We start from the raw sequence: 18559 nt of genomic DNA on the forward strand, positions 1-18559 counted from the left end.
ACAACAAGAAGATGGGTCTGGTGAACAGGCTGTGCCAGCAGAAAGGAGGGTCCAGGAAGATACAGACTAGATGGTTCTATCAGCTCCTGCTCTTCAGGAGGTCACGGGTAACCATGGAAGAGAGAGTTTTGGTGGCATCGTGGGAGTGGAAGCCAGATTGCCGTGGGCTGAGAAGTGAATGGGAGGTGAGAAAAAGAAGACAGCAAACGTGGACCCCTTTTAGAGAAATTTGGGTGAGAGGCGGAGGCATGAGCTTCATCCCCCTCAAGGGCCACCTCCCATCTCCTGGAGCAAGTTGGCAAAGAGACTTTGGGAAATGTGGAGGCTGAGCCAGACATTTCAGGACCCGCAGAAGGCACCAGGGAGGCCAGGTGGGAATCGGCAAGGGCCTTGCACACCTCAGGCTACCACGTCTCCAAGCTAAACCCACAGTGCCTGTCTCCTGCCTACCGCTCCAAGTCCAGCCCACTATCTTCACCACAGAGTGATCTTTCCACAACCCGACTCTGACAACATGGCTGCTGGCCTTGAAACCCTCCAACAGTACTTTCCCCACCTCTCACCTCACCCCGGGGAACACCTACACCCCTGGCACTCAAAACCCTCCGACTTTTGTGGTCCCTTGCTTCACTCTGCATCTTCACCTCCACCCTCTTCACCCTCACCTCCCACTTGTACCACATTCACCCTTCACGCAGGCCCACCCAGTTCCCTGGTGTGTGTTCTCCACCCTCCTTAGCCCACTGGCCATGTACAGACTCAGTCAACTCAAGCACCACCTCTTCTGAGAGCTAGTTAACTCCCTCCTGGGAGAGAACCAGCACCCTGCCCACACCTCTGCCAGAGCACAGGCAGAAGGAATGATTCTGTGCCCGTTTTGTTGGCACAGCTGTCCCCTCGCTGGACTGTGCCTTCTCTGGAACCAAGGTCCTCATCTTATTCCTCTTTACATCACCAGAACCTGGCCAGGGCTGAGTTCCCAGTAGGTGCCAATGAATGTGCAGTGCCCACCACAAGGAGGTCAATGTTTACATGATCGCATATCCCCTTGAACCTTTGATCCAGGTTCTTGTTCCTTTCATAGTTGAATTAATATTTTCAGATTAACTTTCCCTCCTAAGGGGGAAAAAGGCATGGTCTGGGCAGCTGTGTCTTTAATTAGTTGTAGCATGTGCCCTGTGGAGGAGGACTGGCAGCTCTAGGAGGGTGTGCTCCAGTGGAAAGAGCCCTTGGGTTCATTCTTTCCTTGATTCTTTTTAAAAATATATATTTTATTTATTTTTTTACAGAGAGGAAGGGAGAGGGACAGAGAGTCAGAAACATCGATGAGAGAGAAACATCAACCAGCTGCCTCCTGCACACCTCCCACTGGGGATGTGCCCACAACCCAGGTTCATGCCCTTGACCGGAATTGAACCTTTCAGTCCACAGGCTGACGCTCTATCCACTGAGCCAAACAGGTTAGGGCTTTCCTTCATTCTTTCCTCTAACAAGTTATTAGCCTCTCTGCACCTTAGTTCAGGTGGGGTTATGAATCCTATAATCTGAAAGAATTGTGGTGAATATCGGGAGAGAGATCATTGCAAATGGTAGCAATTATTGGGCTTTGGAGATCCTACTAAACTTCAACTAAAGTAACACCTCAGTGTCACGACGCCAACAAATCGCATTCGTTATTTCAAATGACTAGAAGAAACTCCCCAGGCAATACTGCTCTTAAAAGTTTGTTTCTCTAAAATGGGAACTCCTGAACGTCCCTGCCGCCTCAGGCCCGCTGAAGACGACTATACGCTAAGCCCCGCCTCCCTGGGCGATAAGCCACGCCCCTTTCGTTCAAGCCTCCGCGTGAAGGGTCCTTCAACATTGAGGGACACTTTTATCCACCAATAAGAAGTAAATGTGGTGTCCACGTCCGGTGAGGGGCGGGACTTCCTTGCTGTTGCTAAGACACACTTGTTTTGCTCCCTGACAACCCTGGCGGGGGCGCGCTAGCTGCGGCCGGGCTGCAGCCCCCGCGGGAGCAGGTGAGGCCCGGGGGCCGGGCGGGCAGCCGGGTGGGGACGGCCGGCCCGAAGGGGAGCCGGGAAGCACCGCGGGGCGGGCGGGGCCTCGCCCACCGCGGAGGCCCCACCTCAGTCTCCTCCCTGCTGGTCCTCAGCCTCAGGACCTCCCAACCCCCATCCTCCCACTTAGCAGACTTGCGAGCGTGGTGGTGACAGATGCGCTGCCGCGATTCTGCAGACCGCTTACCCCCACCCCCACCCCCGCACCCCAACTCCTCCATCAAGGCCCCGTCACCCTTCGCGCTCCTCCAGACTCCCTGACCGAACCCGCTCCCACAACTTTGGACACCCCCTCCGGCCCCCACACAAGGTGTGATTCCCCCCTCTGGCGGCTGGGCCTGTGGTCGCCAGAGTCTTGGCCTGTTCCTCTTGACTTGGACAGTAGGCAATGTGCTGGGACTCCTGGCTGGTTATTCCCCTCTTTGGGCCTCAGTTTCCCCATCTGTAAAGGAGAAGTTGGGCCGAATGATCTCTAAGGCCTCTTGGACTCTGACGTTCTAGGATGTGATTCTTGGACCCACAGCAGGCTTCCCTGAGGACGTGCTTCCGTTGGAGGAATCGGGTGTAGTTCCAAGAACTCACAAACCTGGTGTGGATTCCCAGCAAGTTACGTAATCTCCCAGGGCTCCCTCGTAGAACATCAGGATACACAGAGCATCTCCTTTGGGAATTGTCAGGGTAATATGAAGTATAAGGAGTCCAGTCCAGTCTCTGTATTTGTTACTTTCCTTCCTTTGTCTCTTCCCCACATTTTCCCCCTCGGAAGTGCCACCAGCTCCCTTAGTGTGAGCTGTCTTTTCTCCATTTGACCCCCAAATCCAGATCTCCAGCTCTGTTCTTCTCCTGGGTTTCCATGGTTAGCCACACTTTGGGGTGGCGAGGTGTGTGTGTGTGTGTGTGTGTTAGAGATGGATGTGTTGATTGATGTGATGGTTGGATTCAATGGCTTCTCTTCTGCCCCTGATGATCCATGACTCGGTGATTACCTACTCTTGTGGAGACACCTCATTTGCCCATCTCACCGGCGACTTAAGCTCAGTCGCTTTAAAATCAGACTGGCAGCTCCCTATCCACCGGTCATACCTGACTTCCCTGTGTGTCTCAGGGCATCACCATCCTCCTGGGGCATCACCCATCATTGGGCCATGCCCATCCCACTCTGGCAGTTGTCCTGTGGCCTTGATTCTGCCTCAGCAGGATCTCACATCCCTTCCCTTCTGAAGTCGCCATCCTGGTTCACATTTTGATGTCTGTCACCTGGGCCATGGCTGTAGCTTCCTAACCCTCCCTTCTTCTGGTCCTTCTTCCCGTTAACTCCATTGTGTGAACGAGAATAGTTGCCCCAAACCACAGCCAACCCCCAAGAGACCTCCAAAGGGCTTCTCGTTCTGCACCAAAGACATGCCCCCTTGGTAAGCCCGGGTTTTGGGGCCCCTCTGCACTTCCACAACCTCACCCCCCTTTCCCCAGCCTTCTTTCTCCCTTCTCTTCGCAGCTTCTGACCTCCAGCCACACTGGCCTGTTGGACTCTCACAGAAAACGTCTGGAGCTTTCTGCTCTGACATCACCGTGTTTGTTCCCCTCTCTTTCCGGAAGCTCTTGTCCACCTGTTTTTTTTAGGCTCTGACTCAATGGCCGCCCCTGCTCTCAAGTTTTTCTTGCCGTCCTCTCCCTGGCCATCCGGAATTCTCCTCTTTCCTCTCTCTCGGCTTCTGTCTTGTGGCACTTACGCTCTCTGTCCTGAGCCACAGTTAGTTCCTTGTGTTTGTGTGTTGGTCCCTCCGGTTGTAAGCTTGAAAACAGGGACTGTCTCTTGCTTAAAGTGGAGTCGTTGGAAAAGCATAAGCCTGAGGTCATATATACTTGATGGAATCTTAGCTCCTCTATGAGTTAGCCAAGTGGAATGTCACTTTCCTCTTCTCAGCCTGCACGGTCACCAGAAGTAGGGATAACAGCGCCTGTCTGACGGGGTGGGGTGGGGAAGAACCCCTGTACGCAGAGCACCCATCCTGTTGCCTTGCTTAGGGCCAGTACTCAGTAAGTGTTACGGATTGAATTTGATATGTCCTCTCCCTTCCCAGGGGGCAAATGAAATACGATTTAATTACAATTTAGATATTTTTTGTTGTTGTGCCGTGTGCTAGACCCTGGACTTGGTGCTCTGGGGCATCTAGAATAAAGTCCTTCAGCCCTTGGTGACGGTCTGGAGTCCCGAGGCACTGCTAAGTAAGTCATGACTGGCTGAGAGATGTCACCAGTAATGAGCTACTGTGAACGGCATTTTAGCCCAGCCGGGGTAGCTCTGTGGTTGAGCATTGACCTACGAACCAGGAGGTCCCGGTTCGATTTCCGGTCAAGGCAGCTGATCAGTGATTCTCATCATTGATGTTTCTGTCTCTCTCTCTCCCTCTCCCTTCCTCTCTGAAGTTAATAAAAAAATGTTTTTAAAAAATTATTTTAAATAAGTGGTTAATCCTTTTGGCTAAGATGAAGCATAGGTACCTGCTCTCACCAGTTCATCGTCTGATATGTCCTCTCTCCGAGGACAATATATTTTCTTAAAGTGCTCACTTCTGCTTCTTTTCATGATAATGTCATTCTTAGTCTTTTATGTTCAACTCTGTTCTCTTGGGTGGGGAAGGGGAGGTGGGGGCTGGGTAACCTACTATCTCTGGTGAGTAGGCCGCTGTTCTCGGCCAGAGCCCATCGCTGCGGTGGTTATGACTTTGGGCTGTACCCTGCATCTTGACCAGAATGTTAGTGATTTCATCCCAATCTGAACCTCGTGAGTCCGTGTTATTTATTATGTCATGTTACACATAAAGAACGTGTCTTTTTTTAAATATATTTTATTGATTTTTTACAGAGGAAGAGAGAGGGATAGAGAGTTAGAAACATCAATGAGAGAGAGTCATCGATCAGCTGCCTCTTGCACACCCCCTCACTGGGGATGTGCCCGCAACCAAGGTACATGCTCTTGACCGGACTCGAACCGGGGAACCTTCAGTCCGCAGACCGACGCTCTATCCACTGAGCCAAACCAGTTTCGGCAAGAATGTGTCTTGATCGAGCACGCAGAGGGGCCGTTGGCTGAGGAGGAGCGGAAAGGGCAGGAAAGAGCAAGGCTGCCTCCGGCCTGGTGCGGGCCCTGGGAGGGGGCCAGCTTTGGTCCCCAGCAGGTTCAAGTGCGCCGGCCATGGGCGCACTTACATTATTAAAGGGCTCTTAGGTCTGATGGGACTGTCTGGCCTGCAGCTGACAGGTACACACGCGTTGGCATGGACGATGGATGAGGTTATTAAAACCTCCAGTTCTATTTTTGGGGGCGTCCTTTCACAGGGCTTTGAATCGTGTCTGAATGACGGTAGCTGTACTCGGATGGTGCAGCATCACAGAAAATTCTCCTGCCTTTCTCTCCTTGGAAGCACCATCTGTAACTTGCTTTTCCTTCTTGAACTCTCATCCCTTTTGTACCTGTGGTAGTTATGAAAGCTGTTTGCCATCATGTTCTTTAGTAAACGTGGTTGAATCACGTTGGCAAAGTCCTGGCTGCGGTCACGCCGGTAGGAAGAGCCGTGGAGGGTACCGTTCAGAGCTTTAGCATTTTCTGAGTGCGCATGCATGTCCTGGGCGCCTGCACAGCCTTCCGAAGCGCCGCTGGGATTGTGCCGTTTCACAGAGGAGCAGACTGGCTCCGGTGAAATCACTGCCCAAGGCCGCAAAGCGGGGCAGAGGGAGGAAGTTATTGCAGTTACAGAAATGCCGTTCCAGCCCAGACTCCGCCTCCTGGTCCCGCACCTTCTCTGCTCTGCAGGATGATGGCACCTCCCTCCTCCCCGACCCCCAACTCCCAATGGCTTGTCCCCATTGTTCTTGAAGAACGGGCTTTGTGACCCTTCCCAAGTCTGTCTCATTGGAATCGGATGCCAAAGGGTCCAAGTTGTCACCCTGCCCGCCCGCAGGACAGGCGTGTGCACAGTGGCCTCCAATCCCCTTCCCGGCCCACCATGCTGGCACTCTAGCCCAAGGATGAATTGAATCAAACCGAAATATTTAGGTGGAAGATACGTTAGCAGCTGCTTCAGCATTTTTTTAAAATATATTTTATTGATATTTTACAGAGAGGAAGGGAAAGAGATAGCTAGAAACGTTGATGAGAGAGAAACATTGACCAGCTGCCTCCTGCACACACCCCACTGGGGATGTGCTCGCAACCAACGTACATGCCCTTGACCGGAATCGAACCCGGGACCTTTCAGTCCGCAGACCGACGCTCTACCGCTGAGCCAAACCGGTTTCGGCTGCTTCAGCATTTTGAGAAATCTCAGGAGGTAAACTAGCCTTAAAGTCCTTATCCTCTGATCATCAGTGTCGCCGCCACCTGCGTCACCCCTTGGTAGCTGGAGGAGGAAGCAACGAAGTGGCCGGTAATAAAGGAGAGGGGCCGGATGGAATTGGCGATGGGCCGAAGGTGAATGAGCGAAGACCGGGATTCACTGGATTTTGTGACAGAAGAAGCACGAGCCGAAAGTACAATGAGTTTTGCTTGCTAACTTGCCAACCTTTCTGTAGAGCCAAACAAAACTACGAATATCTGAATGGTACTAGTGCCCACGATTGGTAAGAGGAGCCATCTGTCCACCGAGGAATCAGAAAATGCCAGTGTGGTGGGATGCTGGAACTGGTGCCAGGCGGGGGAAGCTGAGCAAGTGGAATGGCGCTGAGGGCGTCTGAAGCATGGGGTGGGGGTCGGGGCGTGGGGGGAGCTCAGTAGAAAGGCGCACGTTAAGCTCAGCGCTCGGCCAAACCAGGGCAAGTTAGCGTCCAAACAGCAGACACGGAGAGGGAAGATCCAGCGTTTACCTCCCACTGGAACCCGGGAGCCACGTCCTGGAGGTCCGTCTGACGGAGGGTCAGGAGTGCCCACACCAGAGCGGCCCAGACTCGCTGGCTGTGCCCTCGTGCCCTCCGCTCAGCTGTGCAGTGGCCCTGGCCTCTGCTGGTGCAGGACCGGACTCATGGGGAGTCGCAGCACTTTGAACCTGGAAACCTTAAATGGCACCGTCCTTACCTGTTCGCTACCACGCTAGGCACCTGTGGACATAACTTCGCTCGGAAATGTCTGAAAAGCTGGAGTAACGTGTCTGTGCTCTGTCTGTTTGAAGTGCATGTTAAAAAGGGTTTAACAACATGAGCACAGCCAGAAAAGGGCACTGATTTATAGTAGCACTTCTTCTGAGTTAAAAAAAATTTTTTTTTAAAGTCTTTGAATTATCGGATAAATATTAAGAGAAACACCGGATGTCCAGCAATGCCCCTGCCATTTAGGACCCAGGCCCGTCTCTTTAGGAAAAGCCCATCTGTGATTAGATAACTGGATGCGTAAAGGAAAAAACCTACGCCTGTGTCTTCGGCTTTATAGCTTCCCTGTCACGGCCACGGGCACTCTCTGGTTCCCCGGGAGCCAGGGGGAGGCAGGACAGTGCACGATGCCCACGTGTGCCTGGCACTGTGCTCGTTGCTTACGGACGCCGTCTCATTTGGTTCTCACGAGGGGGACGCTGACCGCCCTCATGTAGCTGAGGAGGTGTCTGAGGCCCCGGCCAGACGGGGTGTGCAGCAGAAGCAGCACTGACGCCCAGGCCTCCCACCCCTGGGCCTGCCAGCCCGGACACAGTGGGTGAGCGAGGCGAGAGCCTGGCATGCCAAGAGGACATGCACCGGGGGCCCCCGGAGGAGGCCTCGCTTTCCCAGAAGCCCCGGGTTGCCGGTCGTGACTGATGCTGTTCCGTCACGTCTGCTGAGAAGCGGGACCGCGTGCGCCGTGGGCTTGCAGGCTCCGTGCGTTCACTGCGGCTCCCGCGCCACCGCGGCCTGGCCCGCGCTCAGTGTTTGTCTTGATAACGGCGGCGTGGGCTGTGCGCCGTACATGCGCTCCTCGCCAGCGCCCGGCGTCTCGTGTTGACTCATCGCCCGTCGGCAGACTTGCTGGCCATTTGGCAACGGATGCGGAGGAGTGAGGACGGGAGGTGTCGGGTTGTCACTGAGACATTGCTAATTGGCGATGTGTGGTTTTGAAGCCAACTCTCCCCCGTTTCCCTGTTTCCCCAGCACCCCCGGGAGGACGTCTTCTGCTCCCAGCAAGCTGGCAGGGCCGCGTCCTGAGCCTCCTGGCTGTGTCCTCACTGCCCGTCCCGGCACCTGAGCCCCCCTCGCCTCCGGTGGTCCCGGTGAAGGATCATGGGAGAAGCAGAAGGGAAGAAAGATGAGGCTGATTATAAACGCCTGCAGACCTTCCCTCTGGTCAGGGTAAGCCCAAGGAGGGAGGCGAGAGGCAGTGGGGAAGGTGAGAGGGCTTTACTGGCTCAGAACCAGAGGTTTAGAAGTCAGCCGTCATTCGTTCACTCATTCATTCATTCATTCATTCATTCAACAAGTATCTATTTGGGCCACCCTGCACATCCTGGGCTGTTCTAGGCTGTGGATGTAGTTGTGAGCGAGACAGACGAAGGCTGGCCCACAGACAGGAAAGGTTTCAACAACAGTGTCCGTTCCTGAGTGAGGGTAGAGGAGGATTATGGGGAAAGGCGGGCTGTATTTTTGACACTGGGGTGAGGTTGTCAAGTAAGCAGTTGGATGTAGGAGTCTGGAGCACAAAGAGAGATTAAAACTAGGGAATAAGTTGTGGGACCCCTCCCCTGATATAAGATGAGTAAATCCTCGAAATAGGCCGGGGCCCTGGAAAGAAGAGAGTGGAGAGGAGGAAAGGGTAGAACCAAGCCCGGGGGGGCCCCAGCACCGGGACTGGGAGGGGATCCGCCAAGTGGGCTGAGAAGCGCAGCCGAGAGGCAGTGAGAAACCAGGAGCCGCGAGGCCTCGCTGTCTCCAGTGAGGGCAGCGGTGTCCGAGGGAGGCAGCCCGTGAACCATTTTCTGAGCCGCATTCACTCCTGCTGGCGGCCACCTCCCAATCTGTTGGCTGCAGGTGGTGCGACAAGGCTTCCAGAAGGCAGAGGGCCTGGGCCTTGGAGCCCCCAGGTCCCAGCTGTGCGCCCATCAGGAGCTGCCAGGGCACTCGCCCAGTGTCCGTGCCTAAGTCTGGGACAGAGGCCAGCCCCCAGGCCCCGGCTGAGCCTCTCTGTCTGTCCCCCGCCCTGTCTCTAGCACTCGGACATGCCAGAGGAGATGCGAGTGGAGACCATGGAGCTGTGTGTCACGGCCTGTGAGAAATTCTCCAACAACAACGAGGTATTGCTGTGGTGCAGGCGCCCTCCTGCCTCTGGTGGCCCCGTGGTGCATCAAGTACCCTGTCGGCACAGCCAGCCCAGAGGGTCCTGAGGGACAGGCTAGAGCTTGCGTAGCCTGGGGAAGGTGGTGAGGGCGAGGCCGGTGCTGTCTGTGGGCACTGTTCTGGCAGTCACGTCAGCCCTCGAGGGAGGAAAGCCAGAGGGGTCCCGGTGACGCCCCTGCCCCCTGCCCTGTCTCAGGGGGGCTGCTGGATAGGGCACCTTCCCTTGGCTCCCTGCCAGGGGAGAACAGGCCGCCCAGGCATTCATTCGCATTTCCATTCATCCATTCGGAGATGTTAGACCCATCTCCGTGCCAGGCACTGTCTAGGCCAGTGGTCGGCAAACTCATTAGTTAACAGAGCCAAATATCAGTAGTACACGATTGAAATTTCTTTTGAGGTCCAAATTTTTTAAACTTAAACTTCTTCTAATGCCACTTCTTCGAAATAGGCTCGCCGTGGTATTTTGTAGAAGAGCCACACTCAAGGGGCCAAAGAGCCACATGTGGCTCGCGAGCCGCAGTTTGCCGACCACAGGTCTAGGGCATCCACACGATTGTTGTTATCAGTCGCTACTGGTGCTGAGAGAGAAGTCGGTGTCATGGCAGCCGGCGGGGAGGCGGACCCTGGCCAATGAGGGCCAGGCTCTGGCCAGCCAGCCCCACGCTGAAAGCTCACATCCAGCCCTTCTAGCTCTTTCACCTTCACCTAGGAGGAGCCATTCCTCATCTCTGAGCCGTTTCGAGTCTAAACTTGGGCAGTGGGGAGGACCTGTGCCCTGAGTGCTCACATGGCACCTGGCACCGCAGTGGGTGCTACTGGTGCCAGCAGATGCCTGCGCCTGGGCCTTGTCCCCCAGAGCCTGGGCCTCGCCCTCCCTAGGCCCCTTCCTGAGAGTGAGCACAGAGGAGGGCCATGCATGGCTGAGGGATGCAGTCCAGCTCCTCTTCCGGGAGCCATGTACCCTTCAGGGAACAGTCTTTGTCCCGAGGGGTAACCCAACGCCTGGCAGCGACGACAGCCCTCAGGGCGCTCCGGGCTGTGACTCACAGCGCTGAGAACAGCCTGGTGCTGACCCAGAAACAGCTGCCAGGACTCTGTGTCCAGCCTGAGGCCTGCTCTGCCCCCTCGGCCACCTTCCTGACGGGGAGGGTGACCTGGCGGGAGGGGCCTCCTGGCACCATGCTGGTTCCCGGGCAGGACAGCAGGACCAGGAGGCAGGCCTTCTCCTCCCTCCGCTTCCCTTGCACCCCCCAACGAGCGCCCCTTGTTGCAGAGTGCCGCCAAGATGATCAAAGAGACGATGGACAAGAAGTTTGGCTCCTCCTGGCACGTGGTGATCGGCGAGGGCTTCGGGTTCGAGATCACGCACGAGGTGAAGAACCTCCTGTACCTGTACTTCGGGGGGACGCTGGCCGTATGCGTCTGGAAGTGCTCCTGACCCTGCCCCTCCCCACCCCGCCTCCGGACAGGGCGCAGCCCCAGGCAGGGCCCAGCTTTCTGAGGGCGAACCCGGCTCTGTCCGTTGTCCGTGTCCCCGTGTCCTGAGCCAGGCCCCGTGTGTGAACTGTCCCCAGGCTCCCAGCCCTCCCTCTGAGGCCCGGGGTGTGAGGGCAGCAGCCGTGGTCTCCGTGCAGGAGGCCCGGCCATGTGACAGGTGGGGGGTGGGGGGGGAGGTAGGCTTCTCCCTCGGGGACATGCCAGCCTCACATCTCCCGGGCTACCCCCTGGCATTCCGAGCCTCGTGTCTTCCACCCATGGCTGCTGGCACATGACCCCTGCTCTTGTCGTTACGTATGCAAATGGCCCCAGGAAGGAGCCTCCCTTCCAGGGCCACCGGCAGCTTCTCTCCTCGTCCTCCATCCTCCAGGGAAGTGGGACTCCCCAGAAACCCCTTCCCCCCTCCCCCGAGCTGACCCCCGGATGAGTGACCACTGCATCTCATGCAGCCCCAGTTACGGCCTGCTGACCAAGCAGCCTTCCCCACCCCCACCCCCACCCCCAGCCTCCCCCCAGCCACCAAGCTTCGTCAACCCTTTCCACTCCCCCGGCCGCAGCTGGGAGCCCGTGGCGAGGGTGTGGGTTTCTGAGTGTCACTGAGCCTCCGGGCCCTGGGCCAGGAGTGCCCTCCCCGAGGCCGTCTCAGCAGGGAACCTGGCCTGCCAGTTACTCTCATCAGGGACCGCATGCTGATTTGTACTTCTCTCTGCTGGGTTTTCTAGATTCTTTTTGAGTGTGGGGAGAGTGTTTTGGTAGAAGGATGAATCCTATTTTACATAGCGGTCTTATTTATACAAATGTCTTGGTTTTTACAATTAAAATGGCCAGAAACGGACGCCATCTGCAGCCTCTCGAGGTTGGGGGAGACGTGGTCAGGATCCTCAGTGTGGTGTGTCCCAGACACCGAGGGGCGTCTGGCCAGACAGAAGGTCGTGGAGCCCTGAGCCCAGGCACAGCCCCTGGCCCCGGGCCGGCCCTGCCCCATCCCTCTTGTGTTCGGGCCGAGTGCAGTTGGATGGGGCCATGGGGACACTGACTGGGTCGCCTTGGTGGCCAGTCTGAGCTCCTATCAAGATGGTTCAGTGTCACATGATTTAATTCAGATCAAAGATGTTTGTCCCACAGCCATCGAGTGCCAGGCCCCAGGAGTGCGGATGCCAGGATGGGAAAGCCACAGAGCTCTCCCTCTGAGCTCACAGCCGGTCAGGAAGGAAAACTAAACCCAGTCTCAACCGAATGGAAACTGATGTGATGAAAGTTAGGACAGGGCATCTGGGAGGACGGGCTGCACACCCAGGGAGTAGGGAGGGCCCCTGGCAGGTGAAGCCTGAAAGCCACCTCCTTCTCTTCCTTCCGCTCCCCCCACCCCCCCCAAAAAAAAAAAAAAGAAGAAGAAGAGGGGGAGGTATGCTCAGGTGACAATTAGAAAGAAAAAAAAAGAAAAAAAGTGCAGCACGAGCCAATGCCCTGTTTTCCTTTTGTTCTCCTCCTCTGGTATTTAAAGCAGCCTCCTCCACTGCCAGCTGCTCCTTTCCTCCTCAGAAAGGCGGGTGCGGGCGGGTGGGGGTGGGCGTGAACCCGGGCAGATGATCTGAATCGGTATTAATATTCTCAGACTATCGGGTGCCTCCGTGTGCCGGGCACTTCACCAAGCCTTTGCACCCTCTGTCCATGTCCTGGTCTCCTCACAGAGTGCTCCCATCACTGTGAGGAGGCCAGTACCCCCCTTTGTTCAGACGAGGGCTGCAGCCCACAGAGGCTAAGCTCCAGGCCACACAGCAGCTGAGTGGCAGAGCCAGGGTTCACCGTAGGCCAGCCTGTGGCCTGGAGCCCAGCTTACGCCCTCTCCAGGCTCAGCCTCCAGCTGGACAAGCCACTTGCTCCTCCATCATCTCAGTTTCTTCAGCTGCAAAACAAGGTTCAAAGCTCCTGCCTGGTCTCCTTCCCAAGGTTACTGTAGGGCACTGGGGAAGTGGTGGCCACCAATGTGGAAGGATTTGGGTCAGGGTCAGTCTGAGGAGCCATCCCTCAGCCTTGGGGATGATCAGATGGATGGATGGATGGATGGATGGATGGATAGATAATGAAAGGATAGATGGATGGGTAGATGGATGATGGATGGATGGATGATGGATTGATGAATGGGTAAATGATGGACGGACAGATGGATGGATAGATGATGGACGGACAGATGGATGGATAGATGATGGATGGACAGATGGCTGATGAATGGATGGATGGATGGATGGAAGGATGGGTGGAAGTCTTTTCTAGGAAGCTTTGAGCATCAGGGTACATGAAGTGGGCACTCCTCTTTTCTCCCATCTTGCTGAATGTTGCATACACCATTGGGCGCTGGAATGGCTGGAGACGGCCAGTCCCTGCCATTCCGCAGTGTTCCCTACCCACTGTGACCTTGGCCACAAACCCAGCTAATGCGGTGAGCGCTGAGCTCCCATAGGCTGGGGGTGCCAGGGAGAGGCCTCGATGCCCGGATTGCCCAGAGGGCATCTCAAAAGAAGTGACCTTTGAGCTGGGCCTGAAAGGGGTTTTCTTAGGCCCCAGGGAAGTAGGGAGGGGTCAGGGCATAGCAGCCAGAGGAGCTGTGGGCGGGGAGTGGGCAGGGCTGGGGCTGGGTGGGGCTGGGTGGGGCATACTCATGCTGCCAACCAGAGGCAGGGAGTCCTGGAGGCTCCTGGCAGAATTCGATGCCATAGAACGAGGAGCACTAGACTCCTTTCCCGGCACGGAGGGCTGACGGGAGATGGCCAAGGGCCATGAGCCGGACTGTGAGCTGGGGTGCAGGCACCAGGGAGCTGCCTCCTAACCCATCTCCCCACCCACATCCATAGATAGATAGATAGATAGATAGATAGATAGATATTTCAGAGAGGAAAGGAGAGGGAGAGAGAAAGAAACATTAATTATAAGAGAGAATCATTGATCGGCTGCTTCCTGCACGTCCCCAGCTGGGAATTGAGCTCACAACCCAGGCATGTGCCCTGAGAGGGAATCGAACCATGACCTCTTGGTTCATAGGTCAACACCCAACCACTAAGCCATGCCGGCTGGGCCCCACTCAAAAGTAACCAGGAGGACCACACTGCCTCTACCACGAGGTAACCCCTACCACATAGCCTTCCCACTGCCCCAGGATAAAGCCCAGTTTCTCATCCACCTGCCAGACCCAGCCTGGCCTCTCTGCCTCTCAGCAAGGCCCGCTGCCTGGGCATCCAGGGCCAGCCCTGACCCTTGAGGGCCAAGCAAATGGGCAGACCCGCCAAGCCAGACCCTGGACACCTACTCCACAAGAACACTCCCGTGTGGGCATGCGCTGTACACCAGCGTGACCCCTGGGCCCACCCTGATGGAGGAGGATCGTGGCCTTGGGTCTGGCCAACTCACCGCGAATCCCATCCCCCAGCCCTGCTCTCCCGGCCCCATGTGTGCCTTGCATCCAGAAGTCTGGGGAACCCAGGCAAAGTTAATCATGCCCCCAAAATGACAGGACCTCCCTCCAACATGTCAGCTCTGCCCCCGGCTGGCTGTGTGCGCTCGGAGCCCCTCTCGGGGCACATCTCCGCTGACCCAAGGGCCTCCTTGTGGTGCACCTTTCAGCCCCCCCTCCACATGGTACACTCCTCCAATCCCGCTGTATCCTGCTATAGATCTGTTCTACCACTAGGAGGCCCGTCTACACGGTGGCGTGGGGCGACCTCTTGTGGCCATATGTGGGCACAACACGGCTCTCCAGCAGCTGCTTTGGCCAGGGCCGGGTGGAGGGCGCCGAGGGTGCTGGGTGAGCTCTGCCTACACCTGCTCCTCTCAGGCTCAGAGACCAGAGGCCGCCTCTCAGGTTCATCGGGCCCACGTGGGAAAAGGTGTGGTGGCTTTGAGCCTGTCAGGCCTAACTTCCTTCTGTTCTTCGTTAGCAAACATGGAGCACCTACTGTGTGCTCTGCCTGTGTGGGTACTGGGGCAGCAGGTCCCCACCCTCACTGAAGTTATGGTCCTACCCCTCCACTTTGCACTGAGCGCCTCCAGTGACTGCCTGCTCAGCAGGCCCCGCCTCACAGGGCTGCAGAGATGATGGAGGCCCAGGGGCTCAGGACCAGGCTCCTCAGCAGGTCACATCCGCTTCTCCTCCCCTGTGCCCTTCCCCCTCTCCCCTCTCCCCTCCCCCTCCCGAGCACCCAGAAAAGCTCGAGTCCAGTTGTGGAACCAGGGCTTGCCGAGGAGGACGACAGGAGGAGATGGACCCGAAGCTCACAGCCTCCGAGAAGGGAGGCAGAAGGGGCACCGGCTCTGAGGGCTGGGAGGGAGCTGGCGGGTTGGGGTGCGGTGGGGCGTGCGGTGGAGGATCTGAGGTGGGAGCTGTGGGCTGGGCCGAGGCCGGAAGAGGAAGACTGAGAAATTGCCTCAGTTATGAATAACCACAGCCCCTTGGCCCCAAGAGCAAAGCTGTTGAGAGTCAAACCCGGGAGGAGGAGGGGGTAACCGAGCAGAGCAGTGCAGGGCAGGCCGGGATGGGGTGGGGGGGGAAGGCTGGCGACCTGAGGCCCCTCAGAGCCTGTGTGGCAGGAGAGGGGCAGGCAGCCAGCAGGAGAGGAGGAGGGACGGTTAGAGCAGGCATCACACACACACACACACACACACACAGCTGCCCTGCACCTGCGGCAGCCACTGCTGGGTGTGGAGGCAGGGCGTGTCCTGGGGGCTGGTGGCGTCAGGGAGGATCAGGCCAGTGAGAGGGCTGCGCCTGGCTTTGGGAGGGACCGTGAGGCAGCTCGCTCAGCCCCTGCTGTGGTGAGGAGCGCTCTGCAGCTTGCCCAAGGTCCTGTCACTCCCACTGGCAGCCCCAATCTACTGTGTTGTACACACACAGGCATGTACATACATGCACACACACATGTGCGCGCGCACACACACCCCAGCTGCAAGAGGGGAGTTTCTCTCTCTCTCTCTCTCTCTCTCAAATGTATTTTATTGATTTTTTACAGCAAGGAAGGGAGAGGGATAGAAAGTTAGAACATTGACTAGCTGCCTCCTGCACACCCCCTACTGGGGATGTGCCTGCTACCAAGCAATATGCCGTTGACTGGAATCGAACCCGGGACCTTTCAGTCTGCAGGCCAATGCTCTATCCACTGAGCCAAACCGGTTTCGGCAGGAGTCCTCTCTTGGGCCAGGGTGATAAAGGGGCAGCCCCAGGCCTCCCCTGGCTGATGCCTCCCACCTTCCCACTTTTCAGCATCGAGAAGGCAACCCTCTGGAGCCCTCAGTTCCTGACACCAGGCCCTTCAGCCCGAGCGACGGCCGGTGGGGGTCTCCGAGCCCGGGAGGCCCTGGCCAGAGGCAGGCCCTGCTGGAGCCGATGCCCTCAGAGGCGCTCAGGGAGGGCTCCCTGGCTGGTGGGGCGGAGCTGAGCCAATGAGCACATTTAGCCAAGGAAGTCCTGCCCGCCCCAGGGGTGTGCCACCGAGGCCTGTCTCCCGGACTCCCCCCTACACTCCTGCACCTTCGCTGGGATGGCGCTGAGTGACTCACGCTGGAACACTCTTCCCGTGAGGCTGCAGTGCTGAGAGCTGGTGCTGAGTGAGGAGGCCCCTCGCCTTTGCCCTGCATGGGAAAAGCATGCGGCCACACCAACACTGACCCGTCCTGTGCCGCACCTTCCCCAGGCCCCGGAGAGCTCCCAGCCCACCTCATCTGTCTACAGCCCCGGCAGCCAGGGAGGGCTGTATTGCTGTCCCATTGCACAGGCGGGGAAGTTGAGGCTGGGCAGGGGTAGAGTGTGTGTGGATAGAGGGCGCTCAGGACATGGGGACACAATGCGGGAGCCATTCCTTCTGCCTTGGACATTGGAGCTCATCCTGGAACCTTCTTAGCCTGTCAGCAGCCGAGAGAGAAACGGGGACGGGTTCCAGGCCACGAGGATGGGCCGTTGAAGACCCAGCTGGTCAGGCCGTTCGCTGATGCCTGTGGCGCGGCCCTGAGGTGGGTGTGTGGGGCAGAGATGACGGAGGCACAGGCACCTGAGAGCCTGCCTAAGGGTGTGCACCGTCTGTCCCTGGACCAGCGCCTGCCGCTCCGGGGACTGGACTTCCTCCAAGAACTGGGAAGGGCAGAGATGCTGAGTGAGAGCTGAAGATGAAAGAGCTTTGCCAGCTGGGCGGGGCCCACAGCACATCGCACAGAGGCAGAGAAACAGCCCGAGGTTGGGGGGGGGGGATCCCCGAGATTACTGCCTCTCCACAGCTGCCAAACCTGCTCCTCAGCCAGGAAGCTTGGCATTAAGTCCCTGCCCCCGGCCCCCAATGAGGATTCTCAGCTGTGATGGTCTAATGACAGACGCAGACGCCCGGTGGCCGGGAGGAAGGCGTGGCGGTGGCCTTGGCTGCAGGAGCTGGCGGTGTCCCCACTGGTGTGGGCACTTGACACAGGCACTGAGGACCCCCTCGGACCAGTCCCTGGCCCACATATCCGGGCCCATGGGGGAGGCAGGCAGGTACACAGACCACCATGTGGGGGTGCCAGGGGGACGCCCCGGTCTCTAGAAGCACAGAGGAGACACCTGGCTTGACTAGGAGCCCAGGACAGACCATCCCCCCCCCCCCATGCCCTCTGACAGGCCCAGGGCCATGCGGCCATCCCTGCGGATGACAGGACGGCTGGGGGCACTCTCACCGTCCAAAGGAGGAAAGGCTCAGAGGTGGGTGCCAGCCCGGCTCAGAGCAGGTGCTGCCCAGCCTGGAGCCAGGGCAGCAGATGCCCGTCCTCCTCGTGGCCACACAGCCACACTGACCGGGACTGGGAGCAGAGGGAGGGCCGGCCACCCGCCCTGCGAACAGAGCAGACATGGCGCCTGGGGCCGGGGTGCTTTGGGGCACACCGAAATGTTTTCATCTGCTTTTCTTTTAAACTCAGAAGGAACATTAAATACCCTGATAATGAGTAATTACCATGGATGAAGCCTAGACTCCAGCCACCTCCTACCAACGTGGTCATGAAAACATGTTTGTGAAGGAAGGGGCCACTAAGGCAAACGTGTCTGGCCATGAAGGAGATCATCACGTGGCCCCCTGCAGTGGCTGCTCTGTCAGCACCACGACCCTGCTCTGGCGGGCAAAGCCCCACCCCACCGGCCACTGTTCAGGGGAGGACCGTGATGGAAGGAGGAGTAGATCGGGGCTGGGGGAGGACCAGCCAAAGGAATGGCAGCCAGGCAGAGGGGAACGGGGAGGGCAGAGAGGCTGAGCGAGCAGATGGCAGGGAGATGTGGGAGGGGGGGGGGCAGGGGGGTGGAGAGAAGAGAGGTGGGAGACGGGTGTCGGTGAGGACAGCCAGGACCGAGGGAGGGGCCTGTGTATCATGGGAGCCTTACACAAGCATCTCCCAGCTCCTTTTCCTTCCCAATAGCTGCTGTGGCGAACTTCCACATGCTTGGTGACGTACAGGGGCAGAAACTTTCTCCCCGTCCAGACGGCCGGGCGTCCAACATCAAAGCCACTGGGCAGAGATCTGGGCGGAAACCAAGCTGTCGCAGGGCCGCGCTCCCTCTGGAGGCTCCAGGGGAGCATCCATCGCTCTCTCCCAGCCCCTGGTGGCTGCCAGCATTCCTGGTCTGTGACCACATTCTCCATCTCTCTGTCGTGGCCCCACTGCCCTCTCCTCCTCTGCCTCTCTTCTAAAAGGACACTGATTGCACG

The 18559-nt window shown here is 57.6% G+C and overlaps 1 protein-coding gene across 1 annotated transcript; it reads left to right on the plus strand.

Annotated features, from left to right (window-relative positions):
* Positions 1-1904: 1904 nt before the first annotated feature.
* DNAL4 (dynein axonemal light chain 4) lies at positions 1905-11682 on the plus strand. Its single transcript, XM_036457407.2, has 4 exons — positions 1905-2024; positions 8175-8372; positions 9227-9310; positions 10627-11682. The coding sequence occupies exons 2-4, from the start codon at positions 8304-8306 to the stop codon at positions 10789-10791; spliced, it is 318 nt and encodes a 105-aa protein (XP_036313300.1). The 5' UTR covers positions 1905-2024; positions 8175-8303; the 3' UTR covers positions 10792-11682.
* The last annotated feature ends 6877 nt before the right edge of the window (positions 11683-18559 follow it).

This window comes from Pipistrellus kuhlii, unplaced genomic scaffold, assembly GCF_014108245.1.
Source record: "Pipistrellus kuhlii isolate mPipKuh1 unplaced genomic scaffold, mPipKuh1.p scaffold_m20_p_3, whole genome shotgun sequence".
In the NCBI taxonomy this organism is placed as follows: Eukaryota; Metazoa; Chordata; class Mammalia; order Chiroptera; family Vespertilionidae; genus Pipistrellus; species Pipistrellus kuhlii.

What these genes read in the sequence shown, in the direction of transcription:
- DNAL4 (XM_036457407.2), top strand. Translation starts at nt 8,304, where the DNA reads ATGGGAGAAGCAGAAGGGAAGAAAGATGAGGCTGATTATAAACGCCTG. An exon ending in AGACCTTCCCTCTGGTCAGG is followed by an intron (nt 8,373 to 9,226) that starts GTAAGCCCAAGG and finishes CCCTGTCTCTAG; the next exon opens with CACTCGGACATGCCAGAGGA. An exon ending in AATTCTCCAACAACAACGAG is followed by an intron (nt 9,311 to 10,626) that starts GTATTGCTGTGG and finishes CCCTTGTTGCAG; the next exon opens with AGTGCCGCCAAGATGATCAA.